General features: G+C 42.7%; 1 protein-coding gene across 4 annotated transcripts in view; it reads right to left on the bottom strand.

Annotated features, from left to right (window-relative positions):
- CABIN1 (calcineurin binding protein 1) overlaps positions 1–14,448 on the bottom strand; it is a 180,798-nt gene extending 166,350 nt beyond the window's left edge. For 3 of the 4 annotated variants that reach the window (XM_029619235.1, XM_029619238.1, XM_029619237.1), the window contains exons 1-4: positions 13,271–14,448; positions 1,375–1,438; positions 355–447; positions 85–198 (exon numbers count right to left, since the gene is read on the bottom strand). In XM_029619235.1, the coding sequence (XP_029475095.1) occupies positions 85–198; positions 355–447; positions 1,375–1,377 (210 nt within the window). In that variant the 5' untranslated portion in view covers positions 1,378–1,438; positions 13,271–14,448. The remainder of the gene's footprint in view (positions 1–84; positions 199–354; positions 448–1,374; positions 1,439–13,270) is intronic. The other variant, XM_029619236.1, reaches the window with a different exon arrangement.

The following is a 14,448-nucleotide window of genomic DNA, read 5'->3' as shown; positions in this document are numbered from 1 at the left end:
TCCAGAAATTAATGAGCAGGGAATCATCCTCCACCATAGTGCTACACTGAAGAGCTGGAAGAAGGGGTCTCCTTTCTTACTGACCTCTTGCAGAAGGCGGGTCTCTAGGAGCTCGTGATAGGCTTTGGATGACTCATCAAAGCGGTCATGTTTCTGAAGGTCCAGTGCTTTGTGATAAAGAGCAAATGCTTCGGCTTCCTGCAACGAAGAAAAGCAGAAAATTCGCCTGTGCTTGCACGCAGCGCAATATCTACCCAAACACAATCAGATGGGACTCTATTAAAGGGGCTGCAGCATGTCCCAGAGGTAAGCAAACTGAGAGCACGCAGAGCAACTGGCAAGGACTCCACTCACCTGAGCCTCCTTAGTCTGAGTTTTGTGACTTTTGAGGGTGTCTTCATGCTCGTCTTCCACAGTGGAGGAGGCATTTAATGCTGCAATCCGAATCTGGCAAAGAGGAAAGCAGAGATCAAAACCTAGAACATAGATCTTCAAATATCGTGCACCCTGAAATTGGTTTTTTTTACATCAAGACTTCTTTTTTTTTTTGCATGTTGCTGCTTTCTGTGGTTCTTCCTACTTAGCACTGTGACGATACCAAGTAGGAGGAACCACAGAAAAGCGGTTTGTTTTTTTTTTGTTTTTAAGTTGAGCCCTTGACACGTGGAAAGACTTTATGCCTGCAAAACTCTGCAGAGGACGGATTTGAAAAACAACTACTGTAGCAATAATGTTTGTTTTCAGTAACACATTTAAAGCATTGGAGGCAGAATGCCAAGCACGGCTGCGTTTCAGATTTGGCAGCAAAAGCCTGACTGGAGAGCCAGGCCTTTAACTGCTTTCGGGGCCCTACTGGAGAGCGTTCCAGAGGGCAGGTGCTGCCCCCGAGAAGGATCCGTTTCCCGTGTCTGTTCTTTTGATTTCTTTTGCTGAAGGGTTTACCAAAGGGGACCCAAACAAGGATCTTAGTGGCCTGGATGATTTATACACCAACAGTCTTTCACACAAATAAATGGGAGAAAAAAGAAAAAAATCAACGCCAGAGCAACTTATATCATCAGCTGACAATCAAAGTTAACGGACTCTATCTTCCTCAGTCAAGGAGCAACACAAAACAGGCCATGCAGGTGAAGCAGAAGACATCATTAGTCTGCGCTCCCCAGCCAGTGAGAAGGAAGCACCGTGTTAGACCGCCAAAACAAAAGAGGTACAGAGGATACCTTTAGAAACCTTACAAGCTTTCAAAACCCCATCGAGTTCCTCCCTCAAGCAACAATTCCCACAAGAGAAAGTCTGCTTTGTAGGTTGAGCATTATTCATTTTTTCTACAACAAATCTTCTTTTGCAGCACCTGAAGAGACGAATGCCGCTTACCATGATTGGAGAGGTTCGAGCCAGCCGCCAACCCCAGGGCCGAGGAAGAGCAGATCCAAAGCGCCTGAAAGAAAGAGAGGTGAGAAACGCTGCCTGACCTGCCAATGCTTCTACAATTAATATTTAAAATATATTCACACTCTCTTCCAAGGGAAGAGAAATGAATTCTCACTTGTTACTTATTGTTTTAAACATTTGACTGGCAGGGAGGCGAGGGTGTAGGGGGACCTGAAAAGTTTCCTCTTTGGGCTCCCAGCTCAATCAGAACCAGGGCTGGGATCCGGCACCCCGAGCCTTCCCTCTCCTATTCTGTCTCTCCTCCCGAATCACTGCAGTGCCGGTGCTCAGCCAGGGGCTGCACATTAGGGCTCCCTCCGGAACCCTGCGCCCTGAACCCCCATCACCGAGCAGCGGCTGGGATGACCTGGAAAGAGAGCCGAAGCAGGAAACCAAACCCGAGGTCCTCCGCACGGCGCTGCGCTACCTCTGAGGCACCAAGCCAAGCCCTCGCACTTTCTATTCTAAACACATCTGCAGAGGTTAGAGAGCAGGATATAAACCAGCATTAGGTACAGGACGACGCCATTTTCCATGCTCCTCGTTCCTCCTGGGAAACTTTGGACTTTCTTCAACTGCAAACCAGATATGTATTTTTGTTCATCCTCTTGTCATTCTGTTTATTATACAAGTACATTTTATTTAATTGTCATAGTGTTAATGTGTTATTGGATTTTTAGAGAATATTGTAAAAAAAAAAAAGACTTGCAAGTAATTTGTTTCATTACTGTTAAATTTATATTAACTAAGTTAAAACTGATTTTATTGCTTATCACTCTAACCATACACTGCACATTTATGTAATGCAATTACCATAGATAGATACTAGAATTTGCTACACAATTATCCATTTTTCTTAAGAACATAAAGCCTGCCATACTGGGTCAGATCAAGGGTCCATCAAGCTCAGTATCCTGTTTCCAGCAGTAGCCAAGCCAGGTCACAAGTACCTGGCAGGATCCCAAGGGGTAGATAGATTCCGAGCTGCTTATCCCAAGAATAAGCAGTGGATTTCTGCAACTCTGCCTTAATAACTGTTAATGAACTTTTCTTCCAGGAACTTTTCCAAACCTTTTTTAAAAAACAGCTACACTAACAGCTTTCACCACATCCTCTGGCAACAAATTCCAGAGTTCAATTATGCATTGAGTAAAAAAAATATTTTCTCCTAATAATCTTAAATGACCTATCAACGTCATTGCATCTCCCCCGTCTTTATACTTTTTGAAAGAGTAAATAACTGATTAACATTTACCCATTCCACTCTATTCATTATTTAATAGACCTCTATCATATCTCCTCTCAGCCATCTCTTCTCCAAGCTGAAGAGTCCTACCCTCTATAGACTTTCCTCATAGGGGAATTGTTCCATCCCTTTATCATTTTGGTTGCTTTTCTCTGCACTTTTCTAGATGCAGTGGTCAGAACTGCACACAATACTCAAGATGAGGTTGCACCTTGGAGCGATACAGAAGCGTTATGATAGTCTCTGTTTTATTCTCCATTCCTTTCCTAATAATGCCCAGAATTCTATTTGCTTTTTTGGCCACCACAGCTGCACACTGAGCAGAGGATTTCAACAAGTTATCAATGACGACACCTAGATCCTTTTCCTGGGTGGTGACTCCCAAAGTGGAACCTTGCATCATATAGCAATAATTTGGTTTGCTCTTCCCTTCATGCATCACTTTGCACTTGTTCTCATTAAATGCCATCTCCCATTGGGATGCCCTATCTCCCAGTCTCGCAAGGCGCTCTGGAAATTCCTCACAATCCTCATGTAATTTAACAACTTTGAACAATTGGGTGTCATTGGGAAATCTGATCACCTCACTTGTTCCCATTTCCAGGTCATTTATAAATATGTTAAAAAGCAGTGGTTCCAAAACAGATACCTGGGGCACTCCACTATTCACCTTTCTCCACTGAGAAAATTAACCATTTAGCTCTACTCTCTCATCATCATCGTTTATTTAATTACACGCTTTTCCAACATATGAGCTCAAAAGCGAGTTACAAGGCAACTGGTCAAGGAGGCCAAAAGTAACAATATGTTCATGGGATGAAAGCTTCAAGAAACAACTAGGTTTTCATTTTTTTTCCTGAAAGTCTGGAGGTCGGGTGTCAGCCTAATGTCCAGTGGCAAGGAGTTCCAAAGAGGAAGGACAGAGCCAGCGAATGATGTCTTCCTTGTACAGCCAGCCACATTTCCATGGGGTGGGTGTTGGGCAGAGGGGAAAGAGATCTGTTTTCTATCTTTTAACCAGTTCCCAATCCAAAATACGACACTGTCGCCATCCCCTAACTTTTTAAATTTCCACAAGAGTCATGACCTACTTTGTCAAATGCTTTCTGGAAATCCAGATACACTACATCCACGTCCATCTATGCCCTCAAAAAAATAGCAGATTGGGAGGCAAGACTTCCCTTGACTAAATCCATGTTGGCTCTGTCCCATTAAACTATGCCTCTCTGTATGTTCAGTAATTTTGTTCTTTATAATAGTTTTGACCATTTTTCCTGGGATGAACATCAGACTCACTGGTCTGTAGTTTGCTGAATCACCCCTGGAACCCTTTTTAAAAACTAGCATTACATTGGTCACCCTCCAATCTTCAGGTACTGTACTTGATTTTAACGCTAGTTCAGTGTTATTACAGAAGATTTCCTTAGTGTCCTTCCTCCAGTTATCAAATCAAATGGGATCATGTTATTAAGTGGCCCCAACACCGTTACCTCTCAAACCAAATCACGTATTCCACTAAGGATTAGGTCTAAAATAGTTACTCCTCTCATCAGTTCTTTTACCAGCTGCTCCATGAAGCAGTCATTTATCTGATCTAAAATCTTTACTTCCTTAGCCTGTCCTGATATGAAATTAACCCAGTCAATAATGGGGTAATTGAAATCATTCATTATTACTGTGTTGCTAATTTTGTTAGTTTCCCTAATTTCTCTTTGCATTTCATCATCTGTCTGTTCATTCTGGCCAAGTGATGGTAGTATATCCCTACTAGGGATGTGAATCGTTTTCCATATCGTCTTAACGATAGAAATCGTGTGGCAGGGCAAGAAAATCGTCTTAGGCACGATTTTTTAGTTAAAAAATCGTTAAAAATCGTTTCTTCCGATTAGTGCGCACTAACTCGAGTTAGTGCGCACTAACTGGGAGTTAGTGCGCACTAACTGGGAGTTAGTGCGCACTAACTGGGAGTTAGTGCGCACTAACTGGGAGTTAGTGCGCACTAACTGAAAATGATACAATTTGACACTTTTCAGGTCAGTTAAGGTCAGTTTAGGAATGAATATGTATTCCTATTGGCTGCCCTCTTATTTATTCATGTTACCAAGTTTCCTACTGACAGTATATGGGGGATGGGAAATGGAAACAGTTGGTAGCTTGACAAAACAAGTAATGTGATCAGTCAATGTGACTAGAACTTGTGCCCTAACCCTGATACCAGGGGTATTGTGATCTTCCTGCACACAGTGCCCTATCCCTATTAATACCAGGAGTGTTGTGATCTTCCTGCACACAGTGCCCTATCCCTAATACCAGGGGTGTTGTGATCTTCCTGCACACAGTGCCCTATTCCTGATACTGGGGGTGTTGTGATCTTCCTGCACGCAGTGCCCTATTCCTGATACCGGGGGTGTTGTGATCTTCTTGCACACATCCCGATATCAGGGATAGGGCACTGCATGCAGGAAGATCACAACACTCCTGGTATTAATAGGGATAGGGCACTGCATGCAGGAAGATCACAACACCCCTGGTATCAGGGATAGGGCACTGTGTGCAGGAAGATCACAATACCCCGGAGGAGTGAGGGTCAGGCAGCTCCCCCCTGTCTGTGAAGCCAGCCTCTCACTAGTAATGCAGGGAGGGAGCTGTCTCAGACTTCACCATCCTCCCCCCCCCCTTACCCACACACCATTCACTAGCTGGGACATGGGGGAAGTCAGGAGTGAGGGTCAGGCAGCTCCCCCCTGTTTGTGAAGCCAGCCTCTCACTAGTAATGCAGGGAGGGAGCTGTCTCAGACTTCACCATCCTCCCCCCCCCCCTCACCCACACACCATTCACTAGCTGGGACATGGGGGAAGTCAGGAGTGAGGGTCAGGCAGCTCCCCCCTGTCTGTGAAGCCAGCCTCTCACTAGTAATGCAGGGAGGGAGCTGTCTCAGACTTCACCATCCTCCCCCCCCCCCCCTCACCCACACACCATTCACTAGCTGGGACATGGGGGAAGTCAGGAGTGAGGGTCAGGCAGCTCCCCCCTGTCTGTGAAGCCAGCCTCTCACTAGTAATGCAGGGAGGGAGCTGTCTCAGACTGGTATCAGGGTTAGGGCACTGTGTGCAGGAAGATCACAACACTCCTGGTATTAATAGGGATAGGGCACTGTAAGAGATGACTGTAGTAGATTGAATAAAGATCTGATGTTTCTGCTCTCCTCACACCAAAGAAAAACAACACACAAGCAGAGAAGCCCTTCTTACAAAGCTGAGCTAGTGAGTTAAGTAGGAGGAAAAGTAAACATACTGGTGCCAGTGTGGCTACTTAAAAAATACACTTACCAACAATCAATTACATATATTTGAACTGTGTACAGTTCCAGCCAGGACCACCTTTCTAAAATGCACAGTGATTGGCAAATTCAACATGCACTAGCATTTCAGGTGCCTGCTAACAAAAATAATAAACAAACAAGTTCTAGTCACGTGAGTGCTGATCATTACATTACTTTTTTTGTCAAGCTTCCAACTGTTTCCATTTCACATCCCCCCAACCATATTGGTAACATCAATAGATAAGAGCACAGCCAGCCAATAGGAATACATACATACATATTCATTCCTAAGTGACCTTTACTGACCTGGGAAGTGTGAACACTTTGTTTCATTTTCTGTTGGTGTTCGTTAGTTTCCAGTTCCATTTCCCATCCCCCCAACCATCACCTCAGTGGTAACCTTGATAACATCAATAGATAAGAGGGCAGCCAGCCAATAGGAACACATATTCATTCCTAACTGACCTTCAGTGACCTGGAAAGTGTTTATTTGTATCATTTTCAGTTAGTGCGCACTAAATCGAGTTAGTGCGCACTAACGGGGAGTTAGTGCGCACTAACACGATTTAACGATTTTTAACGATAAATCGTTAGAATTTCTATTGTATCGTGTTCTATAACGATTTAAGACGATATAAACATTATCGGACGATAATTTTAATCGTTGAAAAACGATTCACATCCCTAATCCCTACTACTATTCAATTCCTCTTCTCACATGGAATTTCTAACCACAAAGATTCTAAAGTGCATTCTGATTCATGCAGACCTTTTATCCTGTTTGACTCCTTGCCCTCTAACACAGAACTTCCCAAACCTGCCCTGAGAACCCCACAGTCAGGTTTTTAGGATATCCACAATAAATATGCTTGAGATAAATTTGCATATACCGAATCTCCACGATAGGAAAATTTATCTCATGTATGTTCATTGTGGATATACTGAAAACTTGACTAGATATGGGGTCCCCAGGACAGTTTTGGGAAGCCCTGTTCTAACACATAGTGTCACTGCTCTACCAAGTTGATCCATCCTATCACTGCAATATTATTTGGTATCACGGTGTCCCATAGGTTACCCTCCTTCCTCAAGGGATCTGAGATGCTAATTGTATCAACCTCTTGATTCAGTGCTATAGGAAAATTGGTTCTTACCTACTAATTTTTGTTCCTGTAGTATCACAGATCAGTCCAGACTCCTGGGTTTTGCCTCCCTTCCAGCAGATGGAGACAGAGAAAGTTTTGCTGACACTGACACATAACCTGGTGTGCCGCCTGCAGTCCCTCAGTATTGACCTGCACCCAAACCAAGATACTACTGAACATAAATACCAGTAACATAATCCCATCCCCCTAAACGAGCAGTAGGAAGAGGAACCTTATAATGGAAAAATCTTTCCAACCTTCACAACATGAGAAACCAAACAAAAACCTATGCCATTCTTCAACCTATTTACAATAATAGATCGAGCGGACTCTCCAATTCTCCCCACATCAACTGGGTGGGACTCTGGACTGATTTGTGGTACTACAGGAATGAAAATTAGCAGGTAAGAAGCAATTTTCCTTTCCCTGTACTTATCCAGATTAGTCCAGACTCCTGGGATGTACCCAAGCTTCTCTAAACAGGGTGGGAACATGAGAGTCCTGCTCAAAGTACACTTTCAACAAAGCCCATGTTCTCTGATAATGATTTACAAGTAGCCACCCAACAAATTTGATACCTGTTGACCCTGGGTCCAGGAAGCTACCTGAGAACGAGTAGAGTGAGCCCCTAACCCTTCAAGGTTAGAGCAATCCTGACAGATGTATGCCAAACCTATAGCTTCCTTCAACTGCCGCGCTATGGTGGATTTTGAAGCTTTATGACCCTTTTTTGCACCACTCCATAGCAGAAAAAGATGGTCTGAAAACCAGAAGCTATTAGTGACCTTAAGGTACTGCAACAATGCCCACCTTACATCGAAGAGTTACAATTCTCTCGCATGAGGCGCTAAAGCATCCAAATTTGGAAAGGCCAGAAGCTCTGCTGATTGACTTAAGTAGAACGACAACACTGCCCTTCAGAAGGAAGGCGGTGTTGTCGCTCTACCAGGTTATGTGGCAATATCAGTGAAACTTTCTCTGTCTCCATCTGCTGGAAGGGAGGCAAAACCCAGGAAGCTGGACTGATCTGGGTACGTATAGGGATCATGTAGGGATCCCTACATGATCCCTCCAAAAAAGATCCCTACATGACAAATCCTGTAGCTTTGAAATCCTTCTAAAAGAACAAACTGCCACTAAGAAAATCACCTCTAAGGTGAGATCTTTCATAGCGGCCCTTCTAAGAGATTCGAACGAAGCCACACACACACCCTTAAGAACCAAGTTAAGGCTCCAAGAGGGACACAACTTCCGAACTGGAGGACGTAAATGCCTTTCTGATGCCACTGCGGTAGTCCCTGAACTGCTCTCCCCCCCAGAAAGGCAGCGGGAACAAAAGCCAGCCCCCGACAGAGCCGCACACGTGCATTGCCGCACACGGTACACTTGCTGCTGCGCGGCATGCTTTTGGCGTGCCTGGACCGCGAGTGCAGTCAGCCACCTGAGGAACCTAAATCACAAGAACCACTGCAGATGAGCCCCTGCCGGGCTTCAGCACTGCTCTCACACTGATAGCTAGAAGGAAAAATAAGTAAATAAATAAACAACACCTTTATTTTTTTTTTACTCTACATAAAAAGACAAAAGCAGCTTCCCTTTAACCGAAAAGTGGCAGTAGGCTCTGCAAGTCCTCCTGGGAGAGAGGGAACTAGTTCCACCAGATTTCTACCCCCAGCAGATGAAGGACCTAGCAATAAAAGGGTCTCCAACCCCCTGCTCGTCCACCTCAGAACCAGGAGGGATGGCCCCACCAGGACCTGCCAACCTCCTGGGAGGAAATCGCCAAGAAACTATCTAGTCCTTTTTTTTTTTTTTTTAAACCTAGTTTCCAGACTGCAAGTTTTGCACCTCTACCATCTGCTGGAGACAAATACTGAGGGACTGCAGGTGGCACACCAGGTTATGTGGCAATATCAGTGAAACTTTCTCTGTCTCCATCTGCTGGAAGGGAGGCAAAACCCAGGAGGCTGGACTGATCTGGGTACATACAGGGAAATACACACTCTCCCATATCTTTTTTTTTTTTTAAACTTCTAGCATTTGTATACAGACATTTCAAAGTATGTTACTCCCTTATCAGGGGTAACTTGGGATCTTTCTACTCAAAGGCACCTGGGCTTCTTTAGCATTTATGGCAACTTCTCTGTCAGGATGTCCTAACTTCTCTGTTTGTTCCCGTCCTTCAAAAGATACATCATAGCAAACCATGCACTTCTGAGCGAATGTCGGCTTTTCCGCCATCATCTATCTAAAAGCTGCTCTACCTCCTTTTGAAAGGTTAGCATCAGTAGCCTGGTTCCACTCTTGTTTAGATGGAGCCCATCCTGTGAATAGGCCCCAGTTCCTAGCAAATATTTAAAAAAAAACCCCTCTCCTCCCTGCACCATTGTCTCATCCACGCATTGAGATTTTGGAGTCCTGCGAACGGAGCATTTCTGAGAAACTCCAGAACTTTCCCCTCCTGTTATTGTACCCACAACCGCCGGCTCCTCTCCAGCACTCTCTAAAATCTTATCTAGGTGGCACGTGAGGTCCACTACGCTCGCATCAGGCAGGCTAGTTACCAAGCAACCTTCAGGGCCCACCAGCCAACTAGCGATTTATATTTTGTATCTACCTCTTTTCTCTAAATAGTTTTAGTTTGATTATTAGCATTTACATTGATTTCTTTACATTGCCAGGTATTTTGATATATTCAGGTAGCAACTCCGTGCTCTACTGTTTATAGAAATCTTTTCATTGGCACAAAAAACAAAACTAGAACATTAACACAGCGCATACATTTTTTCTTTTTACATATTATGCAAGTTAGGAGCAGTCCATATAGCCAATAGAACAGCAGTAAAGAACATTTCCCAGCCCCATATCCCACTCCCATCTCCCCCCTGCCAGCTCACAACTCCGCATTATAGTACACAAAATTATAATTGAAAGAGCCTTGCAAAGGTAAAGTACAACAAAAGTTATCATGTAACCTGGTAAGATTGAACAAAAACAACAGTTACTAAGACAAATTGTCTAATTGTAAGTCATTTAGAATGAGACTATGGGGTTCTATTCTGTTTATTTATGGTTCACTTGCATTCACTTGTTATCAAAAGGGACAGGTGATCTGGTTTTGCTATATTATGTGTTGCATCTAATAGATGGGACAAGATTCCAGGTAGAGTTCTACAAGCCAAAAATAAGACTTAAGGCTAATTTCTGTGAACCCATGATGGAAGCAGAAAAATTCTGATACTAGCGAAAAATAAAAGATCTGCAATGTCTATGAAAATTGCAGCCTCTGCGAGTAGGTGCAGGCTTGGAAGGTCACTCTCCTGTAATTCTCATCTTTGAAAACAAATGGAGACGTGTTGCTGATAAAAACGCAAGTGCAAAGACACAGTGACACTGTCCAGAGTACATGCAACACAACCCATGATCGATAGAGACACACCACCAAAAAAGTATATGAAATAAGAGAAAGAAACTTTGGAGTCATGACCATGAAGTGTGTTTTGGGCGCAGACTGACCTCCCCATCTGATCCATAAGTAGTAGTGTTGGCCAAACTGCCCAAGTCCTATTGTACCACTCTCACAAGATTCTGCTAATTATCTTTACTTCCCTTTTACCAATCCTCAAAGCAACCCAGGGAGACTCAAAACCATCTCTTTGTCAGCTCAAAGTTCAAACCAGACTGAGCTGACAAAGAGATGGTTTTGAGTCTCCCTGGGTTGATTTGAATGATGCTGCTGTGAGGTAGAAAAGTTTTGTTAAAAGTTCCCCCTGAGGAAGCCCGTTCGTAGGTGAAACAAAGGCCTTTATATGGCTTTTTTCCCATTTTTGATTGGTTTGACACACAAGAACTTGTTAGGAAGAACGTCGTTTGACTTATGATTTGAAGGAAGGACTTGTCTGAATCTTTTGTTCTCTGTGGTCAAAAAATGTTTGCAACCTTTGAAGGAGGGACATTGTTTGGGGTTGTCTTTCTATTATTGTTTGTCACACAAGAACTTTTAAGGAAGAATATCATTTAATATGATTTGAAGGAAAGACTTCTTTGAATCTTTTGTTCTCCATGGACAAAGATTTTTTTTGTATATTTATAATTTTTGTAGGAGGGACATATCTATAGAGTGTTACTGTGTTTTAGTAATAGACTTTGGGCTAATAAGGGTGAGATATTTTGTTTCATCATTATACGGGATATTTTGTTCCTTTATAGCAGGGCTCAGTTTTTAAATAGGTTTTGGTGGATGTGTGTGTGCGCGAGTGCTTATGGGGGATGGTTTTAGGCAGTTGGGATCTCAATAACATTTTAATAAAAATAAAAATTTGTTTGATTAAAATGTTTTGAAGATATAAGAAGAATTGTTTTCAATTTGATGTTTATATTTGTGTATACAATATTTGTGCAGCAAGGATATTGGGGCTTCTTGCCAAACACCAAATTCAAAAAACTCTTCTTATATCTTTAAAAAATGTTATATATACACACACACAAAATTTTTGGCCTTTTATTTCCTAGTAAATTTTGTTTCCCTTTGAAGGACGGGAACAAACAGGGAATTTAGGACATCCTGACAGAGAAGTTGCCATAAATGCTAAAGAAGCCCAGGTGCCTTTGAGTAGAAAGATCCCATGTTACCCCTGTCAACTGATAAGTAGATTGTTAATACAAACAAAAAACATACTTTGAAATGTTTGTATACAAATGCTAGAGGTTAAAAAAAAAAAAGATGGGAGAGTGTGTATTTATTTCCCTGTATGTACCCAGATCAGTAATACAATGCAATCATAAAAACACAAAAAAAGTTTATAATCTATGATTAAAACTGATAGACATAAAATGTGCAAACTTAAATATCATGGAAACAGTGACCAACCATCATATTTGAATTCAGCACATCAACATCAATAATAAGTGACATTTTATCACTGAAGCAAAAGACTTCTAAAAATGTCTATGCCAGTGTTGACACCAACAATAGATCTCTAATCAGTGGGATTACTTCTTAAACATAAATGTTATGTGTGATATGCTGAAGTGGGCATGATCATTTTAAATCACATAACCAAAAGATTGCACTACATGGAAAAAAAGTTATTTTTATATTGTTTTAAATCTTTATACAGCCATATTCATATTAATACACATACTAACAGCTTTGTTTGAATGCTGTAATGAGACTGTACATCATGATCCTGAAACTTTAACCTTCGAAACTAAACTGACCACATCCAATGACAGCTAAAACTATAAAGTCATCAAAAAAGCAGTTATTACAGATCCACACAACAAAAACTTTTCAGCATTCCAGATTACAAGTTAGATCTTTCCCTTAAACGGTTCCAGAATTATGTAATAACTTATCATCAAGTTCAAAGAAGAGGGAGACCTGTTAAGGTTTCAGAAAGCTTTAAAAACTTGCCTGATGACTGGTGATTTATGGAATTGATATACATATTTATAATGGGGCAAGGATGGATTGTATTTACTATGATAGTGATGTATTTGTCTACTTTAACTCTGTTTTAAGATTGATGTTGTACATCGCCTAGGAAGATTGTGATTTTAAATAAATTAGCCCACTACCAATGGAAGCTGCACATAATAATCAATACACTGTCATATAAAGCGGGGAACAGCAGTAATTTTATTCTTGAGATGTTTCTATTAGCAGTTGGCGTGTTTCCATAACTACAACTCATTATTTTTGTTCTTCTATCCAACAAATAAAAAGCAAAGGAAGGATGCAAGCAAGCAGAGGTCCCACTGAGTGTGGAATTAAATATCTAATATCAGAGTTACTGTGGGATGTTCCACAGTTAGTAAATTAAGGCATCAGATTTCAGTCCTTATTTGCAATAAACGACAGCGACAATTAATGAAATGAATTCTGTCTGTACTGCGGTCTGGAAGATATAAAAAGCAACAACGCCATTTTTTCAGATGACACAAAGCTCCGTTACACTATGAACACATAGCAGGACTTCCCGACCTTACAGAAGGAAAAAGTAAATTTAGCAAAACGGATAGAGACACCCGGCAGCGGAGATCAAATACGGACAACAGTGAGTACATCAGCTGATAAGAAACCAGCAAGAAAGGTGCAAAGCCAAAAGTCACGCGGCACTGACCTGACGAAGGAAGCCGGTCACCACCTCTGTCCAATAAAGAGACCTTTACCACGACTTGCTGCCAGTGTTGCCATATTGGGCTATTTCACATACAGTTGGCTACCTTTTTCACCTTGTGCGGGTTAGACTAGACAGCTAAGTGCTAACAGCCCTCTAAGCTGCAGGTCTCTTTTTCTTTGCCTCGGGCAACCTAGCCAGCAGTCGCAGAACGATGGCCTCATCGCCAGCAGCCAATCTCAGATGATAGGCAGAGCCCACCAGGCGCAGAGGACGATTGTTGGTGCAGAATACGGAAGAGGAAAGTGCGTGCAGTCACAGAGTGATGTCGTCATCGGCAGCAGCCATTCTGAGGTGACAGGAGCAGCAGAGCAGATTGATTTGATTGTTTTTATATACCGACATTCATTGGAATATATCACATCGGTTTACATTATAACCGTGAAAACTAGTAGGACTAGGAGTCTTACTTTGATACAGATGCCGAAGGCAACGGTTGTGCAGAATACGGAAGAGGAACGTGCACGCAGTTGCATAGCGCTTCTAGTACACTTTCACTGTGCTGTTCTTAGCTTTTGAGAAAATAGAGCTTTCTCCTATGAACCTAGTGACCTCCCCACTTTACCGTGCCGAAGACTCGTAACCCAGCTCCTGCCTGGGAACGGGAGGTAGAGGACTGGGAATCCCTGCAAGCCCCAGGGCTCCAGAAGGAGAGAAAAGGGAGTTTTTTTTCTGAGACTCAAGAATCAGCCCAGGCTCCTCCTGTCCTAGTCATCTTTCGCAGCAGGCCGCCAGAAACTGGGAAATCTCTAGCCTGAATCCATCTTAGCAACTACAGAAGTCAGAGTTCCCTGCAAGCTCCAGCTCTGCAGAGAGAACAGAAGTTGCAGAGTTTACCAGCCCCTCCCCCGGACAGAGAGGAAAAGAACAAGCTTTTTTCCTACCGCTTAGGGAGCAGCCTTTTTTTGCACCAACTAGGACTGTCCCAAAACACTGCCGCAAGCAGCTAGAGGTTTATGTTAGGAGTTTTTATGAACACTTCTGCCATCTCCTAACCCTCTCCTCACGATACCACCACTTTCTTTTTACAGCAGAAACCCGCCTGGGGATCCATCAGCAGAGCAGGAGGAACGGCAAGTCCTGCAGGCCTGTGAGGCATCTGTAATGGTTAAGAAACAACT

This window comes from Rhinatrema bivittatum, chromosome 11 (genome assembly GCF_901001135.1).
Source record: "Rhinatrema bivittatum chromosome 11, aRhiBiv1.1, whole genome shotgun sequence".
Classification (NCBI taxonomy): Eukaryota; Metazoa; Chordata; class Amphibia; order Gymnophiona; family Rhinatrematidae; genus Rhinatrema; species Rhinatrema bivittatum.
Note: the sequence above shows the minus strand (reverse complement) of the source record. Positions and strands in the feature narration are given on the sequence as shown.